At 41.0% G+C, this 24,582-nt stretch overlaps 1 protein-coding gene and 1 long non-coding RNA gene across 3 annotated transcripts in view; one reads left to right on the top strand and one right to left on the bottom strand.

The window, feature by feature from the left end:
* The window catches only part of LOC310855150 (NT-3 growth factor receptor-like), a 262,706-nt gene that overhangs the window by 55,319 nt on the left and 182,805 nt on the right, over window positions 1-24,582 (top strand). The window contains 1 exon segment of the mRNA XM_083760043.1: window positions 2,007-2,078. Coding sequence (XP_083616169.1) covers window positions 2,007-2,078 — 72 coding nt within the window.
* Window positions 17,041-19,429, bottom strand: LOC310855151. Of its 2 annotated transcripts, none has more exons than XR_014568966.1 (5): window positions 19,415-19,429; window positions 18,341-18,413; window positions 18,087-18,217; window positions 17,819-17,939; window positions 17,041-17,526 (listed from the first exon to the last, which is right to left on the bottom strand). It is a non-coding gene; the product is annotated as an uncharacterized lncRNA (long non-coding RNA). The 2 variants fall into 2 exon arrangements; XR_014568967.1 differs by lacking the exon at window positions 19,415-19,429 and adding an exon at window positions 18,939-19,022 and having other exon boundaries at window positions 17,043-17,526.

Genomic DNA, 24,582 nt, shown 5'->3' with positions numbered 1-24,582 from the left:
TTTCACTACAATTATTTTAATACTTTATTTACTAGTTACTTTGAATATTTTGATTATTATTACAAAACATTACTTGAACCCTATACACATTTTGGCTATTCTGTACTTGACTAACGTAAAAGTGATGTAGAAAGTCTGGAATGCAAAATTGACTTGGGTAAAAGTACAAAAGTTTTGGCACCAAATTTACTTAAAGTACCAAAAGTAAAAGTAGTCATTATGCAGAATGTCCCATTTCATATACCGGTATGTTTTCTGATGTAAAATCTTTTGAAAATAGCAGATCTACAGGCTTGTAGATCGGCTATTTTCAAATGGCACGAAATATATACAGGGCTAAAGTGGTTAATGTATATGTTTTGTAACAATAATCAAAATCTACAAACTAAATAACTTCTGTCATTGCTGTCATGACTAGATCACACTCAGCATTGGACACACACAACACACACACAGGGAGAAACACACCTCTCCCACACATGTACACATGTAGGCCTACACTCAGACACACACACACACACACACACACACACACACACACACACACACACACACACACACACACACACACACACACACACACACACACACACACACACACACACACAAAAACGTTATGTACGTAGGGGGAGAGTAGAACTGTGTACTTTTTCTTTCTAAAGGGCCATTCACACTGAGCACTATACTAGTCTGTAACTAACCAGACCTATAAATGTGTAGTTTTACAAATCGTTCTAACTAAGTCAAGTGGATGGTAGAGTCACACCAACTATATTAAAAAATATATAGATATTGTTATATAATAGCTGGCTTGCATATATGTAAATCCACCTGCCACAGTGTGCGTGCGTGCGTGCGTGCGTGCGTGCGTGCGTGCGTGCGTGCGTGCGTGCGTGCGTGCGTGCGTGCGTGTGCCAGCCAGCCAGCCAGCCGGCCAGCCAGTCAGTCAGTCAGTCAGTCAGGCGTGACACTAATACTTGCACGATTGATTCCTCTGTTGTGTTTCACAAAGAAATCCCAGACATGTTTCCATGCAATGACCCCTGTGTATTTGCAAATACAGTATAATGGCGACCGGACATCATTGTTATTGACGTTTGTGCTTTTGATTAAAGTTTAGAGGAAGCTTTCCTTACTAAACAAGTAAAATCCCAACCATTAGCACAAGCCTTTAATATACATATACAGTAGGCTATAAGTGTCAGCTCATTGTTTTTTTATACTAGACCGATGCCCGGCTGCGTAGAGAACTCGTCGGTAACGATGGAAGTTGAAGATCCATGCCCCCTATGCAATACCCGTTGTACCCGTGTCCGAGTACCCGTTCCACCCATTTGTCTGTGTCCCTTTCATGCCCATACTGTATATGGAGATTTCTGTATCTGTCTGGGCAGGCGCCCTGTCCAGAGCCCGGGCAGAGGCCTATTTGGGGCGGTTCTGGACAACAGTGGGTCCGACCGACTCAACACCCGGTACTGGACAGGGCCCGGTGTTGGCAGGGGGTGTGGAACGAGTCGAATTTGAAGTCAGTGGGGTGAACTGTTCTCGAGTTACGTGGATTACACACATACGTACAGAGACTTGGCGCATTTATAGATATATTTGGCAGCTTGAACCATGTCCACAAGCTGGTGGTCAGGGGATTGAGGATTATGGGGTTGTCCAAGTGTAAGGCAAAGCAGCTTGCAAAATACTGCTCAATCTCCTCCATTATAGGCAGTCGATCTATTTGGAGGAGAAGATGCTTCCGGTGTTGTAAATATGGCGGACTGAAGTGTATGACCAATGGTGACTGTGAATATGTCCATGTGTGTTGTTTACATTCTGTACAACTTGTTTGTATTCAAGCACTGAGACACATGTTTCAAGTGTATGTAGGACATCAGAAGCAACTGAAAATATTTGGGCCTTTTAATATATTTTACAACTGTAGACTCATGAACTAAAGAAATTGAAATGTGACATTTTATGATACTAATCCTTTGTTTTTCCTCTTTTTATTACAGAACCATCATGAACTGTAATCTGAAGGTGATACAGCCTCGAGCCTTTGCTCAGAATCCACACCTCCGCTACATGTGAGTCATTGATTTATCTTTTTATACAGGTTTAATGTTTGTTTTTAGTTCAATGTTTGTTTTAAAAACGCCATTGACAATGAAGGGTAAATGTACGTCATATTGTCCCTTATTACGTCATATTGTCTCTAATGGCATTTAATGTTTGTGTTGACACCGTTTGTTTTCACATTTACATCACCATTACATCACCTAATCAACATGAGTTAGACTTTAATATATTATCACCCCTCACTTCACACGGGTGTGATTTTTAATTAACTATATCTACCACATATCCACAGTCCACACGGTTGATAATTATGGTGCAGATGGTGCATACACTGCTTAAGACTCAAATATATATTTTTAATAGATATATTTTCCTCATGTGCATGGCAAATGGGTTATTAGGTCATTTAGAAACAGGGGTTTAATGCTGCAATCAGGGTAGTGGCTAGCATTGTGGAATATCAGGGGCTCAACCCATAGTCTTTACATTTAGCACACTGTCCTTTTTAATGTTACACATCATTTTTCATAATTAGCTACCCCTCTAATCACCGCCACACTTTGTTGCTGTAGCCTGAGGGTGCTAGCTGGGCTCACAGTGAAGTGCCAATCACAGAGGAACATAAACAGCCAATCACAGAGGAACATAAACAGTTGGCATTTTATGCAGGAATGGGAACGAGTGGTTTGGATTACATTAGTGCTTTTCCTTTTTTTTCTTTTTTTTGCAACTCATTTAAAGTGTCCTGACCTGGACTAAGGGTAGAATGATCCAGGGCTGCGGCCCAGTAGCCAGGACATAGTCACTCACAATGCTTTCAACAATATAGCGAAACCAATCATTCTAAATGGTAAACAATTATATATGGCACTAATAATATTTCAGCTATTTTCAGTTAATATCACGATAATACTGTGAGTGCTGTGGCGTTATTGGCCATCATAATCCTACTGATATTATGACAGCAGCTCATCCGTATGTGACAGCCAGAGTGTACTGTAGTGTTTAAGTAAGGTGCACCGATAGCTGATTACGACTCTGCGTGCTGCTCCCTGTTGTTTTGAAATGACACTTCCATTAGTGGTGTGCTATGATTGGATGCCTATATCTGCTGGTGTCTCTGCACTGCTGCCATAAAGACAGCTTCCATTTAGCCTGAACTAGAATGGAAAAAACAAGCAATTTGTTTCCGAGAAGAGAAGGATGAGGAACACAGAGCGAAGGGAGTGTTTTGGGGGGAGCATGATATTGTGTGTGTGTGTGTGTGTGTGTGTGTGTGTGTGTGTGTGTGTGTGTGTGTGTGTGTGTGTGTGTGTGTGTGTGTGTGTGTGTGTGTGTGTGTGTGTGTGTGTGTGAAGGGGGGGATTTCTCTAGCTGCTGCTGTGTCTATATAATATGGCAGCCTGTCATTAGCCAATTTGTCAAAGATGAACACAGAGGAACGGGGATGTCTATACAGAAAGAGGAGATGATATAGGGCGAGAGAGAGATAGCCTCTGTCTTCCTGTGTGACGGTGACCTGTCAGAGAACCTCTGTGGAGATACATTCTGTCCAAGTGTGGTGATTCACATTAAACAAAGGAAACAAACATCATGCAGCTCCTGTCCTTAGAGACCCTCAATCGGGCCAGGAAAAGCTCACCAGAAAAATAAAGTTGGAGAAATAGCTCACTAATGACGTCACAGGGGGCATGCAGAGTTTTTGGGGGAGCATGAATAAGACAAACATTGAAAGTCCATAGACCTCTGAATGTACTGGTATGTCTCAAAACCATAAGTTGGAGCGGCTATTGCGCCAGTGACATAATCGTTACGTCACTGAAATACACAGTAACCCACAGTAACCGTGCTGAAATTGTCACCCAAACAGTCAAATGTCGGAGCGGCTAGCACTGCTCAAAAAGAACATTGCTTCAATGTCCGTGTTGATAAAGTGACAACAAATTGCACATAACAGTATTTCAATTAATGACAACCAAGACGAGACTGAGTCAGTCACTGCAGCTGAACTACCTGCTGCTGTGTCATTGGTGCCTCCGTGATTCATGTTTTTGCCCCCATCTGTCTGTCCATCTGCAGCAGGACAGTTATGAACTAATTTGCACAAAACCTGCTGGAAAGGCTGGTCCTGGGCCAAACAAGACGTTTATTATGGGCCCAGAAAGACTTGACAATCTGGTCATATGCATCATGAAGTTACTGGCCAACAGGAGAAGTGGTGTACTGTATAAGAATCACAGATAAACACCTTAAACTACCTTGGCAGTGGTCTGTGCTCTATTGAGCATTTTATTTGATTTACTTTGATACCAGCCATTTAAAATCACAAGAGCTTTCTTTAGTGGAGCATAACCAATGGCCAGGGGTTAGTACTGCATTAGCACTGTTGAAGTAGTGTTTATACAGTGTTAGCCATTGTAGATGTCCCTTCAACATACTTATACTGCATCTATTCTGCATGGAGTACTGCAGGCAGTTAGGATCAAAGCAGTAGATGCAAATTTTAATGGAAACAAGAGCAAAACTTGACCCAGTTCCTCTTGGGGATGGAGCCAAAATGCAGCATTAGTACTGTAGCTCAGCACACATGCACTTTCAAATGGACTTTTTTCAATCTGATACATATTTCATAAAGCTAGGCGGCGTGGTCCCGTGAAGAACGGTATCTGGTCAGTCCTTGAACAAAACACACAATTCCTGCCCACTCACTCATTCAAAGTTTCACTGGGTAAAAGCGTCGACTGACAGACAGCCATCCTAGAACATGAATTCACTGTAGATGTTGAATTGAGTGGATGCTGCACTGTGCTGACCCAATTCAACAGCAACCTGCAGATTAAAGTTTATCACAATGATAAAACATAAACGTAAACGATAACAGCGGCTGTGATAAGCAGTCTTGAAGAGGTGTGTATCTATAGCACAATAAAGGCAGGTATCTTCATATACATATGAAAGACGTTAGTGAACATACTGATAAAGATGAAAGTTGCAGCCAATTACAAATGGACAAATAAGTAATCCTATGCGCCTCTCATCTTTCTTTGATCCGCAGCTATACACACCCGTCCGACACAGTAGCATGCACGCCCACCACGGCATTCCACACACCCACATGCGCGCACACACACATACACGCACATGCACATACACATCCTCACAGAGAAGCCTATTGAAATGATTTCAGTTATCAAAAGGCAGCCCCATAGAGAAACAAGATCCCAGCGCTTTCAGCTTGTTTGTGCAGATGCAAGAAGACACCCCCTCCTCCTTTTTTCTGTCATTTGAAGGTCCGATGGCGCCTTTGGGTGCGTGTCCTGTGTGTCCCAGCGTGTGTCAAATTAAAGGGCAGCGTCTGGATGGCCGGGCAAGGCTCTCTTTTATTCCAGCATGTCGGAAGGGAGACAGCCAATAAATCTAGAGGGAGCCTCGTCACCGAAGGGAGTCAAAAGGTCAGTCCCAGTGTGGGAGCTGAGGGGACGTGGAGAGAGTGTCTCCCTCATTAAATAGCCCTCTCCCTCTACGCCTACGTGAGATGTTTTACTCCCAAATGTCACTTTCTCACCGGCTGGCTGAACAGCCATTGTGAATACTTGCTTTCTGGCTGACTGGCTAACTATGGCTAACTGACTGACTGACTGACTGACTGACTGACTGACTGACTGACTGAATAGGGCAGGTCTTCCATCGTATACTTCCCATATAGACTGTTGTCACGGGTTGCTCCCATGGCTCGCTACTTAACAACAATATAGGAGCTACCCTGACCTAAAAGACGTGGATGGACGTGTGCGTGTGCGCGTGCATATGTCAAACTAAATCAAAAACGGCACCGGCCCCCCGTATCAACAACACCACCGGTCCACTCACCTGCTGGCTACGGCCAGCTCTGTCGTTGGCCCACAGCCGAAGAGCGGTGCTGGGTCGGTAGTCGTTCAGGTGCGGGGATAACAACCCGCGTTGGTATTATTTTTATAGCTTTAGTTTGTTTTCTTCTTTTTTTGGTCCCCCGTAGGGTATTTTCTCTTTTTATGTATTCGTCTTTGCTAGGGATGCACCGAAAGGGAAATTCTTGGCCGAAACCGAATACCGAATATAGGAAACAGTTGGCCGAAAACCGAATACCGAATAGCCGAATACAGCTTTGTTGTAAAGCTACCTGATTATGGCAAAAGACATGATTATGGATTTTCATAATCGATTCATCGGGCGATTATTTAAACTATTAATCGGATTATGCCACCTTTTTGCAATTACCTTTAAAAAAATGCTTCAAGTTATTGTAGGCATGTTGTAACTAACAATAAAGACAATAAAAATGAATACTCCTTCAAAATTAATATTTTACCCCCTTTTTAATACAATTTGATTTCATTGCCATTCCTTGTAGCCTACTTGTAATGATACTGTAATCTGTAATGTTGACTGTGTATAGCTGACTGTCTTTCTTCCCATTTCTATCTCTGGGACCCCAATTTATTTTTTATTTCTATTGTAAAAATCTATGTAAATTTTGAGAGTCTATTTGGTTCCATTTTTGCACTCTGTTACAGACCGGCCCCACTTGGTTTACTTCCTAACTATCTATAATTTAGCTGGAACTCCCACTATGAGAACCACTGTCCTACACAGTGTGTGGGCACGCACACGCACGCACGCACGCACACACACACACACACACACACACACACACACACACACACACACACACACACACACACACACACACACACACACACACACACACACACACACACAATAGCATGCTAGCTGATAGGGGAAAACGTTCTTATTTAGCAGCCATATTAGCATGTTCTCTAGGCTCTAGTATCACATATTGCCAAAGTTAAACAGCACTGAACAACTGATCATTGTTAAGCAAAACGTTCACGGACGTTCTGCTTCTGCTTTTGCCCTGCCTGTGCCCACTTCAATGCGCTGCTGAGATTACACACAGGTGGAACAACTTTGAGGAGCTAACGAGCAAGCTACTGCTAGTGTTCGTCGTAGCCTGCATGCAAACTCACAGATTCAGACATTGGGGAGCATTTTTTGTCATAGCCTACGACAAAAGAATAGACAGTGGTGGTGCTCACAAATACCATGTTTTGGGACCTGTTGATGAGCTCGCAGATTTCGCGGAGCGCATCGCAGCCACAGCACAGAGCAACTTGACGCTGTGTGTGTGTGTGTGTGTGTGTGTGTGTGGGGGGGAGACTGAAGTTGGGAGAGAGAGAGAGGTAGATGCGGAGCGCTCTGGTTACGTTCAAGACAATCGCGTGTTGTGTTTATACCGACCCGGTGTTTTGACTATTCAGTGATATATTTTCGGCCTATTTGAGCCGAAACCGAATAGGCCGAAAATACATTTTTAGCCATTTTCGGCCGAATATTTTCGGTGGCCGAATTTTCGGTGCATCCCTAGTCTTTGCACAGCGCCGACACAGGATGGCAACAGGTGACCGTCAGTAAACTTTCCCACTACGCGAAGCTCCACTATACTCTCAACCCACTTTAAACTATAAGCCTACGTAGGACAGCGCTATCCATCCGTTGTGCTTATCTTCTAGTCCAGTGCGGCTGGTCGGTGGCCTTCGTATGTGCGGGTCGGTAACACTGAGTCGCGTCCTCCTAACAATTGCCTCACTCCCTAACCACCATGCTGTCCAAACATTTCCTCCGTCTCCCGTCACGTTGTGATGACGTCTATTTTATGACGTCGTGCTTGCAGTGGCCGGCCTCCAATGTTGTGACGTAGAGGCGGTGCCAACACAATAAAACAAATAAACAAACCATGTGTGCATGAGGTGGGATGATATGACTGATGTATGTATATGTGAGACCCTCTGCTGCCCCAGAGCACAATATCCTAACACTGTCTTTTTTGACCAATTACAACACGTATTTCATGTGCGAGGAATGTAAACAGATCTGTAAAGCCTCAATATAACTTCCTTGGGCAGCAGTCACACCTGGTCTGGGTCAAACCAATTACACTGGGTGTGACTACACACCTTTTGTGCATTGAGATAATCGATGCACGCAGGATAAATCAGCCACCCCATTCACTCAGGAGAGCCTCTGGGTTCAATCTGATTTTAAATTTCTCCGCTTCCTCACCTGTTATCCATGACCACAGAAATTAATCGTGTTTGATATATAGAGCCCACAGAACTTTTTATCTGCTTGTATTTTAATGATGTTTATTTTAAAAGTCGATTGATGAGTGGCCAGAAGTCAGGGGAATTCTTCATACTGCACAGTTCACTGAGAGAAAGCACCCGTCCCAACTGACCACTGTTCAGAGGTCTGATAGAGTGCAATTGTTTCACTTGATTAAACTGTAAAAAGTGAATATTTGCTGTATACCTCTGAAAAATAGTGGTCAAAGCACTTGAAGCAATTAATTTGATCCTACTGCTAAGCTCACTTTAGCACATCATTGCTGCTTCATTCCCAATTTCCCAAAGTGTGTACACCTAGTATCGTGCTATCCATATCTACAGATTCAGTGTAGCCACGATAATTATACACTGCAAAAAAAGCCAGTCTTGATATTAGAAAAAAAATATTAATTTGAGATGAAATGGACTAAAAACAAGTGAAATAATCTGCCAGTGCAGTGAGAGAATTCTACTTGGTAAGAATTCTTGTAATTAGAAAAAATCTCTAGCCATTAGGGAAGTGGCAAACTCTTTAAATAAGTGATTTAAGCTTCATTCAAGCACTGGATTAAGTGAGATAAACTAAAAAATAGCTTGTAAAACTCTTAAAATAAGTGATTTAAACCTCATTCAAGCACTGGATTAAGTGAGATAAACTCAAAAATAGCTTGTAAAACTCTTAAAATAAGTGATTTAAGCTTCATTCAAGCACTGGATTAAGTGAGATAAACTAAAAAAGAGCTTGTAAAACTCTTAAAATAAGTGATTTAAACCTCATTCAAGCACTGGATTAAGTGAGATAAACTCAAAAATAGCTTGTAAAACTCTTAAAATAAGTGATTTAAACCTCATTCAAGCACTGGATTAAGTGAGATAAACTCAAAAATAGCTTATAAATCTCTTAAAATAAGTGGTTAAAACTCATCCCAAGCACTGCATCAAGTGAAATGGACTCAAAACTAGCTTGCAAATCCCTTCAAATTAGTGGTTAAAACTGTTAAGGCAATCTGTCGGTGTGCACATATAACACAGTTGAACACAATAATCGAGACAGACACAATTCAGAGTTTCAGAGTATTGGAATAGATTGTATTCGAATACGGAGTAGCCGCGTAGCGTTACAATGGAACACCACACACTGACTCAACACATCTTAGTCAGACTTCAGTTTAAGTACATTATTACCCCCCCCCCCCAGGGGTGGGTCCTAACACATGCCAATGAGAGACAAGTCACAGCTGGTCAAATGTCAGTGGAACAGGCTTTGTTTATGATGTCCTTAAATATACAACTCAGGTATCCCACATATCCTTGACATTTCCCCCATTTATTCATTTAAGAACTCATAACCCATGTCTCTGGACGTAGAAGTAGGCGAAACGACCCTGATAACAATCAGGTAAAAAAATTCCTACATGGCCCTCTTCAAAATCATTTAGAGCAACCACCCTCAGGCCTACGTCAACAACAAACAAGCGAAGCCGTCCGTTCAGAACTGTTCATCTGCACACTCGACAGCGTGCTGCAGGCATCACACGGTTAAAACTGCACAGGGCAATCCAAACTGGCAGTCCTGTTGCTCCTTCACAGGGCTCAGCTCTCAGATTGGCCATCTTTCCAGAACAGCTGCAATGACCAATCTCCACCGCACAGGTGACACAGCATCATTCTTTCCGAAGAATGGTCCAGAGCTTAATCCCTCATTTAGGAACATCAGTGTGGACTTAGCCATCCTCATCATATATCTGAAAAATAAAGAAAACCAGTGGTAGGCCTATACACAAAAAAATACATATCAATAACATAACTTAAACTAAACGGAGCCGGGCATGAGCATACAGGGCATTTCTGTTTCCACATGAGTAGTTACAACAAAATCCCTTTCTATTCCATCAATTTTATCAGTCCAAGTTGGGCTTAATGCATCAATCAAACATACTTCTCTCCCATCCAGCCTGAATAGTATACTAGGATTTCCAGAAACTATAGGTACAATAATTAGCAGGCACATTATTATCTTGTATTATCTTCAACAAGAGTCGGCATAATAAACTTTACCAGCCTATACCCATTCAGTCAACCTTAACATGTAATACAACTGTCTTCTAAACATGGAAATGTAAGTACCAAAATAAACTATTCATCCATAGACTATTCATTTATTCAATTAACCCGACTCCGCACAATCATTCTGAATTTAGGCCTTGTTATCGCAATAACTAAATACTGTAGAGTGCATGATTCTGAAATATGACATCCCACATATTATCATTCACATTCGATACTTAGCCATGTCGCCAGATCCAGATTTAAGTCATGTTTTTCCCAAAACGACTTTCATTATTTACGGAGCTGAAAAAAACATACTGACAAACCATTCATTCCTACCCTACCTACCTAGTCACTAATTTTAGTGTTGATGGTGGACCAAATGCTTTACTAAATATACCTTACTTTATAGACAGTTGGTTCCCGACTGCCCTCAGAAGGTGTAGGCATGTCATTAACTCATTAGAGCCTCTAAAGCCTTCTGTAGAGGTGCAATTAAACCCAGGGGGTCTCACAGCTGACTACCAGCTGACACTATAACCATCTCATTTACTGTCAGTCCACCACCTTCCAACGTGTCTACACGCATTTGTATAACTACTGCCTAAAAATACATTCTCATGTCTCACTAGTATGGCATAATTCAAACAATACCGCTGTTCAACACTATAAATTGTATAACTACAGTAAAAACTTGTTCAACACTAATAAATCATATAACTACAGTAAAAACATTCTGAACATTAATATGTTGCATTTTACTCACGTAATACTCACAGATTTGATTTCCAAAATCCAATGATACTTCTCTTCTGTAAACACAGCGAGATAACCATTTCGGCGCACATGCACACACATGCAAAGATTAGTCATTTCATTAGTAAATCATTCCACAAACATATGAATCTGGACCGCCTCCACCTTGAACCTAAAAAGAAACCTGGATCAGAACATTCATACATTTATACAGGAAACACATTGTATTTAAATACTTTGTCTATTTCAGGGCGTCCCCTGAACCAGAACTGCGGACTCACTCACATTAGTCTGTGTGACTCCTATGAATAATATCTTGTAAATACATCATATAGTACTTATATTCTAGAATGTACAACAACTCCTATCTTTGGTTCCATTCCACCATCGGTGTACAGCCCCTTACTGGACCTTTAGATAATTGAACAATGTGTAACTCATAACTTTTAGTAAGCCCAAGCAACTCCAGCTTGATAAACAGGTTATCATTCTCAGTCTTAATTTTAACTCATGCAGCCAATACATTTCTCAGTCTTAAATTTAACTCACGCAGCCAGCCAATACATCAATCAATATTATTTCTTGCCCTGATGAAAATAGCTACTCAAAGTTACTCTATAAATGACATCTATGATGTCAGTGTCTACTTCTTCTGTCTTCTTCTTCCTGCTATATTCCCTATTTATTTACTTACTTAAATGACGACTGCATAGCTCATAGTTGCTCTTACGTTCCGCTGTACTTTTACTTGTACTTACATTAAATTGAATCTCATCTAGGACACACATTCCATTTTCCAATTTAAATTCAATGGTCCTATTACAAATACTATTTCAAATCAATTGGTTTTTAACAAAACTATGCCTGCACTCACTGTAGATTTGGCTGATTTTACACTGTTTACAGTAACTGTCCATCTTGTATTACTGCACACACATGCTAACATGATTCAGTGATCTATCACTTATCTCCACTAATTTATATTAGTGTTGTAGTATCTGACCTGATGAGCAGCTGATCATGGTATGTCTCATATTCAGCCCTGCGGGTAACTCACAGCCTAGTACATGGGGGGTTTGTTGCTTTGACCGTCGTTATGCCATAAACATTTCAAATAGCCTAGGCCAGCTGTTTTCCCTATCCTTGGCCAAGTCAAGATAAGGTCAAAATAAAGTCAGATCCTGAGCACAACCATTTTAAAGTTTACCAGACCAACCACCCATTTCCTTTCATAGCAGCCATAATTGATAATCCCTCCTTACTATTTTGTCAATATGCATCTGTCATTCTTACCACACCTCTCACCATCACTACAAAGAGAGTAAACACAGTTCCTGCTAGCCACAAAATCAGCAGATGACGTGGAGGAGAACACAGCCATAGTTCCCAAGGTCTCACAAAATCAGATGTTGAAACATATCCTCCATTGTTGTTGCAGAAGTCAGCTCTGCCTTGCATTTGAACCCATCCTTTGCAAGTCGCACAGGGTGCCCAAAACCCTTCACACAGTGTCTCTCAGTACAGTTCAGTGTCAATCAGTGTCTCAAAGTTCAGTGCGACGATCACACCTCCCACAGTGTGATCTGGAAAATCAAGTAAGCGGTTTGTAGCCTGTATCTCTCCCTCTCCATGGTAACAGGTCAAGAGCAGGCTTACTCTGACAGATGCATACGTTTTGCATACTGCAAATTACTATATTTTAAATGATCACAATTACAGCTGCTATTACAATCATATTCCATGTACGTGATCTAATTGCCATATTCTTTGTTCTTACCTAATGTAAATCGCTCTGGATTTAAGGTTTAGCTTTCTGGATTTCCTTAGATCTTTGCAAAAGATGTCACCAAATCAATCATCGTCACACCATTCTTATTTGCCAATCAGTGACTAGTTGTTAGCCTGTGTCAGGCCCAAAAAAGGTCCTTAATGTTATCCTTGATAAATTCATTCTCTTGTATCAGCCAGATATATACGCAGTGTTCAGGCAAATTCTTCAATTTTATCTTTTACGTGCACACAAGACATAGCCTACATGATCAGGTCTCTGGCTCAAATACCACAAAACTAACCTTTCCCTTACTCGGGACTCTATAGGTGGGCCTTGGGGCACACTTTTACGGTCACGTTCCCTATAATCTCCAGCTCAGTGGCCTTGTGGTTAGAGTGTCTGCCCTGAGACTGGGAGGTCGGGGTTCAATCCCCGGCCGGGTCATACCAAAGACTCTAAAAATGGGACCCAGTGCCTCCCTGCTTGACACTCAGCATCAAGGGTTGGATTGGGCAAGTTTCCATCATAATCAATATTAAGCAGACTTGGCAACCTGACAGTAGACAGTAACAGTACAGTAAAGAACCTGGGGGTTATTACTGATTCCGAATTGAATTTTAATTCACACATTAATCATGTTACCAAGATTGCCTTTTTTCACCTTAGAAATATTGCACGAATCAAAGCCTATGTGTCCTTGGACGATGCAAAAACGCTAATCCACGCCTTTGTTTTCTCTCGGCTTGATTACTGCAATGCACTTTTTCCAGGACTGTCTAAGAAAACAACTGACAGATTACAACTTGTCCAAAATGTAGCAGAGTTTTAACTAGAACTAAAATGAGAGAACATATTACTCCAGTTTTGGCATCACTGCACTGGCTTCCGGTTGTTTTTAGGATTGATTTTAAAATTATTTTACTTGTCTATAAGTCTTCAATGGTCTCACACCTTCCTACCTACATGACTGCTTGCCTAAATATGTCCCAAACCGGCCGCTAAGGTCTTCCACTGCTGGCCTGCTCGCTTTGCCTGTCAGGCAGCCTCTGTAGACATTTTTAAAGCTCAGCTCAAGACCCACTTCTACAACATTGCCTTTAAGTGATCTTATATATTTTTTTTTAATTCATGTCCTCACTGTATTGCATTACTGCTTGTTTTTTTAATGTCGTTGCCTTGCTTTCCTTTTATGCTTTGCTTTTATTTTATTCTCCACTGTTCTACAATTTCTACAAATGACTTCATAATGTGGTCCACTTACCCCTCTCCTGTCTGTAACATGAGGAGCCCTCGGAAGAGCAAATAAACTAATTACAGGGGGTAATTATCTCACAGCATGACCCCAGGCTAGCATCAACACTAATTCTCACCGTTTCATTATTTTACTTTTTAAACAACATGCTTGTAGAACTGCTACTTTTTAAACTCTTTCTTAGCACATATATCAAATGTATCATCTTAGAATCTGTCCTAACAATTCCCTTAGACCTATAGGCTATGTGTTCTATTTTACTCAAACTACATCAGGGAGAATGCTTCATTTTACTGCTTGGGGACATGAAACTTTACCAATTAACAAGAATGTTAGACCATGAGCTGATCAGAATGAGGCAATACACTATCTACCAATAGTGATTATAGCTACCATTTTCATAAAAGTTTAACCCCACACTATAATTTATATAGTGAAGTTAATAGCCGAGGCTATCGTGGTTACTATTCCACCTAATTACTTTTAGCTCCACATTCTGACACAGACAATATCTACAATGCATTTAACTATTAAAAAAACAATGGCCACTACATGCTTAGGGAAATCTGTAGATTTAAGCTCCTCCGACAGCTATGAACACGTCGCACCATGGTGTCTCAAACAACGAGCAACAGCTGGGTTCGCATGTCACAATGTGGTCAGTCACAATGTGGTCAGATATTTTCACTCCAAAGAAATACAAGTACCTATAGTATTTTTCTCTCATCATACATATACACATTCGATCACTCTTCAGACATACAGTATGTGTTTTAGCATAAACCACCTACACTTTTCCCATTCCTCATCTAGAGGATTATGACACTTCATGTAGAATGGATCCATCTATATCCAGTCACGTTAATTATTATGTCCATATCTATCTTCACTTTAGGCTCCGGGCTGTTAACTATTTAACATCACTTTTCAAAATGACCTCTCACTCTTTTTGTCTGCCTCTCTCACAACACATTTAATAATACCTACAATTACCTGTGTCTGTACCAAGCAAGTTATAAATACAGGCCACATGCTGTTTTACTGCCATTCTCTGCTATTTCTGTAAAATTCTTCCATTCTGTTACCTCAAACAATTTAACATCAACAACATACTACTTTTCTGTCACTACTGGGCCCAGCTGCCGTGGCCCTCTTTTCCTTGAGTTTAGCAGAACCCATTCTCACACAATAAACAAATAAAAGGAGAAAGAAAAATAAAACAACCTAATTCAGACACTCAGCCGATCATATGAAGTATTTCCGTAGTCACATTTTCATAAAGACTACTTTGATAATGCCAAGGTAAAAAAAATGAAATTATACCACTCTCTCTCTGTCATCCGACAGTGCCTCACTCATACACACACACAGGCGGATAGGCAAACACTCAAACACATTAGGCCTACATTCAACACTTCGCACCCAATCAGTTGTCATGACATTCCATCCATACATTGCGCTTCAATTGTTTTATGCTTTTGCTAGCAAAGGGACCCATAGGCGAGGATTAACCCCCCTTCTTAGTAGCTACAAATTTAGGCAAGACAACTAGTCTCCCTTCTTAGGCCAACACTCACAGACATTAGACACATTTAGGACAAACACACACACAGCTAGCTTTTTGCTCACACCCTTAGGCTGACGCAGGATCCTTAAGGCTGAACACCAGTTCACCTTTTATCAGACAACTGGCAACTTATAGTCCCTGTTTCTGTACACACGCGCATGTTTTAGGCAAGACTTCTCTGTCTCCCTCTAGGCCTATCCTATATGTGATCACAAATCCATCACTAATACTCTAAAATTCTGAACGGCTCAACTCAGCACAAACACCAAACAGATTCCATGTACTCACGGCGTTTGGCCAACAGCAACAGACAGCAAGCGGCCATCCCACTCTCCCTTCCTGTGAGCCAACACACCGCAGCATAGCACACCTATCATCGGTAGGAAACCTCCAAAATGTTAAGGCAATCTGTCGGTGTGCACATATAACACAGTTGAACACAATAATCGAGACAGACACAATTCAGAGTTTCAGAGTATTGGAATAGATTGTATTCGAATACGGAGTAGCCGCGTAGCGTTACAATGGAACACCACACACTGACTCAACACATCTTAGTCAGACTTCAGTTTAAGTACATTATTACCCCCCCCCCCCAGGGGTGGGTCCTAACACATGCCAATGAGAGACAAGTCACAGCTGGTCAAATGTCAGTGGAACAGGCTTTGTTTATGATGTCCTTAAATATACAACTCAGGTATCCCACATATCCTCATTCCAAGCACTGTATTAAGTCAAATATTCTCATACCTAGCTTGTAACAACTTATCCCAAGCACTGTATTAATTAAAATACACTCAAAACTAGCTTGTCAGTTCTTCTTCCACAGGTAATTTTACTTAATTGAGGTGAAATAATCTTAAAACAAGTGCTATTAAAAAGGTGATTCTTCTTCATTCTAGGGTTGTCATGAGCTGTCCTGTCTTAAAATCCTAAAGGCATTCACATTAAAGAAATGAAGGCATAATTGACTTTGTCAACATTTATTAAATGTTAATAAAAAAACAAGTGCTCTTCACATAAGTGCTTTATGCAGTGGTTCTCAACCTTTTCCAGACTATGGGCTCCAGAGCATCCATCTGATGCTTTGGAGCATAAGTGGCCAGGTGCAGGTTTCTTTGTAACACCGTAAACAATTTTGGATTGATTAAAATATATTTTTTATATAAATGTTTTAAAATGTGTTTTGCCAGTTAATGTGGGTCCCACTTGCAATGGACCAGTGGCCCGCAGGTTGAGAACCACTGGTTTAAAGGTGCAAGTGAATTGAAAATGAATGGCGACATTACATCCCTGCTCAAATTATTTCTCTTGGCCCATTAACAACATGCATGCTTTGTTTTTTTTAATCAAACAGTGCCCATCTAAATTTAACATTCATAACATGGATAATAGTTCACAAGTGATTTACAGACATTTTTTAAGTTGTACAAAAATGGGATGTTCAGTGCATATTGCATTTTGAGAAGGAATTGGGTCTTGGCTAAGTAGTACAAAATACGGAGTATGTATATTAGAGTACATTTTAGATTTCCGGGGGGTTGCCGGCTTACAACATGCAGTCATATGTTAAGTGGCTTAGTCTCAATGGTAACAAGTACAACTACCGGTAAATCAGTGAAAGGTCTCTGATAATAGACAATTTGGTAGACAGATCACTGTTATGAATGTTGTCAAAATGCAATAGGCAGTGAGCATTACAATATTTCACCCATAGATGTGGGCATTGACTGAGTAACTGACCAGTAAGGATCCACTCTGTAAAGATGCATTTCGTTATCAAACCTCCTAATTTCAAGGACCCCTCTGAGGTCCTGATGAAGGAGATGGTGACAGGACATATGGGTACGGTCTTGACGCCGTCGCCTGATGGAGGTAGCACCAAGTTTGTTCCAACCTGAGAAAGACAAACAAAAAAGATACATAGACCAATGTAAAAGACTGTCAAAAAGCAAAGAGTATAAGCAAGATAATGGTGTTCACTGATTGCTGTCTGATACAGTATTCTGAATAATTCTATAACAGGCAGTCAGGCACATTCTTAACCACTTAAACTGGACATGGCTTGGCACTGCACTTGGAGCTGGCACGGTTTTCCCATCTACACCAAATCTCTTTGAGAATATTGTTGCTGGGTTCAAGTGGTTCAAATTAATAACATTTCCATTTAGATATGCAGAGGAACTTACAGGCTTATGGTGGAACACAAAGTTGGACTCCTCGATAGTGTGCTGGTACACTTTTCGCCCAACTTTGTACACTGTTGGCAGAAGCAGTGTCGGTAGCTGGCTCAGGGAAAGTTCCCCCAAACTGTAGGAAGACAATTTTATATCAATATGTGGAATGTATTAATGTGGCATGGCATATCTGTGATTATGTAATTTAGTAACAAAATAAAACACCTGCTAAAATACACATTTGCATAGTCTGATGTACAATATAACAATAATATATTACCGTGTGTTAATCCATCAAGAGAAGAGGTTAGTTTCCCTTTGCGTCTTGCCAGGTACAGGAACTTTTTTGTCAGGAGTTTTTGGCCCAGCCTCTCCATGCAAGACTAAGTTTTGTGCAATCTTTAAAAAAAACTAAAATGGAGGAAAACAAAATCAAATGTGTCAGCTGACATACTGATAAAAGATTGTTATAACAATGCAATTGTTATAACATATCGGTATATGCACTCATATGTAAACGTATTTGTAACTTACCATGCCTGGAGTGGATAGATGTGGGAACCCTTGGCCGATCTCCTGCACACTTGTTTCCCCTTATTAACGTGGCCTTTTTTGAATAATTGAATACTTAATTAACATTTTGCAGAAAGTACAGCAGTGCAATTGTACAAGAATGTTAAAAAAAAATAGCACAAAATGTCCTCAGGGCAATTGCAGACAGGTGATTTTTCATGGCAGTTTTGAGGGGAGGTAAGGAGTTGCACTTTATTGATAGCCATTTTTGTGCCTTTGATGTAGTACAACAGGTACATGCAGGCACTGGTCCCCTGAGTATCTTATAGACCAGGCCCATTGCAAGTTGCTGTACTCTGTCCTCTACCCTGAGCCATTCCACCCTAACATAATGAGCAGAGGTTATGCTATAGGTGTGAGGTGTAGAAGTAGTCCAATTAGTTTATTTTGGGAGGTCTGTAGTAGGTTAGATTGTAATGACGATGTGCTACATGGTAGTACATCAACGTAATTACAATCTAAACTACTACAGATAACTACACTACCATGAGGCGCATGCATAGGCAAAATTACATTTGATGAGTGCTGCAGCTAGTATCCTCAGTGCATTCCTACTGACCTGTACACTGCCGTTTCCTGCATGTTTTGCTCCACCAAGGGGCTGCAAATTGTTTCTCAACCATTCTTAAAGCAATATGGCTTTTTCATCCAATATGGCAGATTCTATAAAAGAAAATACACAATATTACCAATGACTAAATGATACGGCTCTAATGCTAGTGCTTTGGTTGTAATTTAGTAGCTTATATATGTAGCATTTAGATCCAGAAACGCATCCTCTCCATATATTTCATAACAGAAATACACATGTCAACCAAACTACTACTTCAACAGAACAGCAAGTTTACATTAAAAAAGCTTGCTGAGATCACAATGTCTCATTGACAGGCGTTAGCATGGCGTTAGCATGTTGCTAACGTTAGCACTGCAAACTGCTTGGTAGGTTACTGGGATAATTAAGCTCCCAGCCTGTGTAGTTTGTAGACAACAACAACGTGGTGGTCTGGTGGCATAGACATAAAAATGAACACAAACCTTTTAATGTAATGGCACACTGAAAGTATAATCCTTTTTGTTGTCCTCCTCTCCTCTCACTGCTTTGCTGTGCTCTGAGTCTGCTGCTGCAACTTCCACTGCCTGCTGGCTTGCTGCCGCGGGCTTTTTCCAACGATGCACTTCCTGATAAGTGACGTCACTACTCACTACGTCAGATGCGCATTGTCCACGCAGCGCAGCGCCACCCCCCCCCCCCCCTCCCCCAACCAACCAACCAAACACCAACCACCACCGCCGCACGCACGCACGCACGCACGCACGCACAATATTATGAGCAGTGCATTACTACAACTTAATGTATTATTTATAGGCCTAAATATTTTGACAGGAATTTTCATAGCAATGAAAGGGACATTGAAAGGGACATTTATTTCACAGTAAGGTATAGTATATTTATTAGGATTGCAATAATATCATTGTTTATTGTTTACAGTTGCGAGTGTGACCCATAATTTGGAGGTATTGTAATATGGAACTATGGTAAGAAAAATATTATACACAAAAAAATTTACCTGTAAAAATACAGTATACAGTTTTTGGGTTTAATTGTCTCCACCAGGCCGAAGGCATGGGGAGAGAGTATGTTTTGCACTCCGTCCGTCCGTCTGTGTGTACAGCTAATCTCCGGCACTGTTAGCGCGGCCGATGCCAAACTTTCCACACACACTCCCTGGATTCCAACGACGAACCTCTGCCCCAATTTTTCCACAACGGCCTGTTATAGCGCCACCATGAGGCCGACTTTTGCAAAACACATTTATTTATATTACTCGTACATATTTTATCCATACATCACGCAAATCAGTATACACCATCTCTATAGTCATGTGATCAACACAGACCACTCCGCGATCCCATATTCCATCGCCATTGGCTAAGATTGCCTTCCAAAGTTCTGCAGATTTGTCCGTTTTGAACAAAATGCCTCAAATCATGAACAGTGTGCGATTTCCGTGAACTTATGCACGCACATTACCACTAGGCAGAGGAAGAAATGCGACTTAAAAAAGCGGACTCATGGTGGCGCTATAACAGACCAATTCATGTTCTTACCTATAATTGCACCGATCTGTGTACAACTTTGCATGCTCACTCCCTAGAGGCCAAGACAAAACCTTTGCCCTGCATTTCCAATGCTAAATGCCTAAATTGTAAATTTGTCAATTGCTATTATCCTGGTTACTGTCAATTTTAATATTTTACATTCTTATGAAGTATTTAATCAATCAGTCAATCAATCAATGAATGAATAAAAAAAATAATATACATGTTGGGTACAAAAATAACCAAAAATAACCCCGTATTTTATAACCCTTGGATTGGGTAGATGAAAATGCACAAATAACCCAAAAAATAACCTAGCCTACCTGGGGTTTAAGTGGTTAAAATTATTTCAATTGTAGCCTATAATACCAGTAACTAATTTTGACCAACTGGAACCTTAAGGACCCCTAGGGGGTCCCCGAACCCCACATTGAGATCCACTGACATGTTATATTTAGATAAACTTTCCTGGGATGATTTCAATTTGCTATCCTTTATTCCATGTACTCTGATCTTGCACTTTGAAAGCCAATCGGCACTGAATTAGTATTACATATGAATAAAGGTCCTTTTAGAGGGGGAGCGTGTGATGCAGGCGTTGTCACCTGGATCAACTCCAAGTCTCATGCTCATGAGGGGCAAGGGACGCGTAGCATAAAAATAAAAATAAAGCTCAACACAATCCAGGCCGGTCTATGCAGGCGTGTGCACGAAATGAGCATGAATGTGACAATTTCACAGGGCTGTGCCTATCATTGAAAATGTATCACTAGGCACGTCAGTCGCTGCCCTTCTGAAAAGGCCTTAAATGTGATGTTGACACAAAAGTGTTTGGAAACATTTAAATATGTAATGTGAAAGCAGTTATTTGGTATAGTCTTAAAATAAGTACTTACTACTACAAATTGTCTTAAAAGTCACACTGTGGCTGCAATCTTGTCTCAGATAGTAATTTTAGCTTGATGTACATGTACAATTATTTGATTGAAGATTTAATAACTTAGTAAGAGAAAAAAGAAATATAATCTAAAAACAATATTAGTCATCTTATACATTTTTCTCTTGTTTAGTATATCATTATTAAAACAAGATCAATAATCTAGTATGGCTAGATATAAGTTGGCAATTCTTGCTAAGATCTTTTTTTTTTGCAGTGTAGTATTTCTATGATAATTTTACCCTCTGTACGATGTACAGATCAATAATTCAAAAAATGCCCCTAACCCTAACCCTGTATGAAAGTTTCTAAATTCCTTGGCTGATTTTCCCACTTGGCAACACTGTACACACTGTATACACTGGGAAGCCATGCTGTTTTTAGATCCTGTCTTCTTTATATCATCGCGGTCGGGCATCATCCAGCTAACTCAATTTTTCAACCTTTTTATAATTATAAATAATTATGTTCTAATGAGCGTTGCACCTGTCACAGACACGCACAGAGCAAATTGGGCCGCCTCAACTCCACGTCCACATCCACTCATCCAATCACACACTCATTTAATTCTCAGTCCGTTCTATTTAATCTGGAAGTTTGCACTGCTCATCCGTCCATTCCTGCTGCGCGCACCTCTGCTCAAACACCACCGCAGTTACCACCTGTTGTTTTGGATCTGCTGTTTCTGTTCGGGGGGATTTATGGTAGTGAGATGCGCTTTATCAGAGGGCATAAAAGCAGATCCAATTAATCGCCTAAAGCATAATAAATATATTGCTCATTTTATAATGAATACAATATATATTTCTTCATGAGTTGTCCTGGCTGAATTGAAATTGAACACCCTTCCTGTGTCTGGGTTTTACAAATATTAAACCAATGAAAAGTATTAAAGGGGGGATGACACGGCCCTCGGGAGGTAATAAGGCTATTAAAATTAGCATCTTGGATTATGACGTCAGATCGGGATCGCACAATTTGACCAATGAAATTGATCTTTTATCTGGGCTAAGGGCAGAGCGCCTCTGGGCTCTGCGAGTTAGCATTCCTGGTGGCTATCAACTCATGCTAGTGGTTTTGGTGTCAGACTTAGCTTCATAATGGTTGAAAGTGTCAACCAATTTATTTATTTTTCGCTCGGAAATCTTCGTTACAATGACATTGAGTTGACGTGTAAGTTTTAGGGTAAACTGTTGCATAATCGCAATTTCGCGTGACGAGTTCCATGTTCTCCGTCCTCCCCCCGCTGACATGGCCTCAAACACGGCTAAGTGCTGAACAGGGCTCCGTGCTGCGGAGCCCTGGAGCTTCACAGGTTACCACTGCCTGTCTAGCGCCACAGCGCCGGGCTAACCTGAGCCCTCTCTCTCTCTCTCTCTCTCTCTCTCTCTCTCTCTCTCTCTCTCTCTCTCGACTCTCTCTCTCTCATACACACACTCCCTCTCTCTCTCTCTCTCTCTCTCTCTCTCTCTCTCTCTCTCTCTCACACACACACACACACCGATATGGGGGGGCGCATAGGCGGCGGGTGCGTTTTACCTTTGGGTAGGCTATAATATAATTGCGTTGGGGGGGGACTCGGATTTATTTATTTATCTTGTAAATATGCACAATAAGGGTCCAGACACACCCAATAATAAAAAATAGGTATTCCATTGAGTCTCTCATGGTCAGAAACCATGAAATAGACACCACGTTTGCATTTCTAGCTCATCTGGTTCAGAAGTTAGAGCCAAACCTATATTTTCTGGGTGCTAATATTATGGCGGCCATATTGTGGCGGCCATATTGGATTTCATGGAAACTTGCAATACAATTTTCTTTCGTATTTATATCATTGATCAACCTGTGAAGTTTCGTGGAAATATCCCTCAGTTTAAAATGTTGCCCTATTCACCCCCTATTATAACTAATAGGGGCTAATATTGGGGCGGCCATATTGGATTTCCAGCAAAAAAATTGACCTGGTTGTCCATATAGGTTGTGATCCTATGGGGTCATATATATTATTTCTGGTGGACAACCTTTGAGGTCATGGCAAATGCAGGTTTCCTAAAAAAAAGGGTGGTTTGCCCCCTGGGTACCATGCATCATTTTCATTTGACCAACAACAACAAACTGGTTCTAAATGTTCTCCTTTGACAAACAACATTGATTCTAAAGGTTCTAATATGAGAAATAAGGTAAAATAAACATGAAATAAACATGGCGCGAGATATCCGTGCTTTGGGGCGAGATATCCACGCTGTGGGGCGAGATAACCACACTTTGGGAGCGAGCTATTCATGGCTTTGGGGCAAGCCGTCTTCACTTTTCGAAATCCCAGGGCGACCATTCTTCACTTTTCGTGGGGGTGAGTTGGAAAAGGGGCGAGCGTACCTTTTCTGGTTTTCAGTGAGCAACACTGCAACAGGCTTATTCTCCATTTTACACCAGTTCCGACATTTATATTCAGAGTGATAGCATTATTTACCTTGAGTTAATATAATATTTGATATACATAAAATATGTATAGGCGGCGGGTGCGTAAGGCTAGGGAAGGCTTAGCCTTCCCAAAAATTATGCTGGGTATTTTTTTAAATATATATAATATATAGTGTGTGTGTGTGTGTGTGTGTGTGTGTGTGTGTGTGTGTGTGTGTTGTCGCTGCTCCCTGGTGATCGCTGATCGGATAGGCTATACACTATACAGCAACTGGCCTAATCATTATGATTGACTAGTACTATTGGTATGTCTGTAAACCTCGTCCTTCCAGTCGCTTTGTAGCAAAGAGTAGCGAGCGCTGGTTTGTTTTGGGAAACAGCAAAACGCAAAATGTATTTTTCAAGGCAAAGATAAAGTAATTCAGAAGAAGAAGCTGTGAGTCGGCTGTCAGAACTCAGCACCAGCACCAGTGCCCGCACGGTTCACAGTTCACACCACTGCAGCAACACTGACACGTTCAGCGGAGTGACTGCTGTCTCTGTGCCGTCTGTGAAGAGCCATGAGCCGCAACTCCCGGAGGGGCAGCAACACCGCCGGGTAATCTACACTGACTGACTCGAGACTTGAGAAAAAGACGTCCAAAAGTCGTTCTGTATATAATTCATTGGTAAAAGTATGCTAAATAACTCATTTTTAGACAGACCATCTGGGAAATAAATAAATCAGAGTCCCCCCCCAACG

This window comes from Protomyctophum parallelum, assembly GCF_964188405.1.
Source record: "Protomyctophum parallelum genome assembly, chromosome: 2".
Taxonomy (NCBI): Eukaryota; Metazoa; Chordata; class Actinopteri; order Myctophiformes; family Myctophidae; genus Protomyctophum; species Protomyctophum parallelum.
This window is presented reverse-complemented; position numbering and strand designations above follow the sequence as displayed.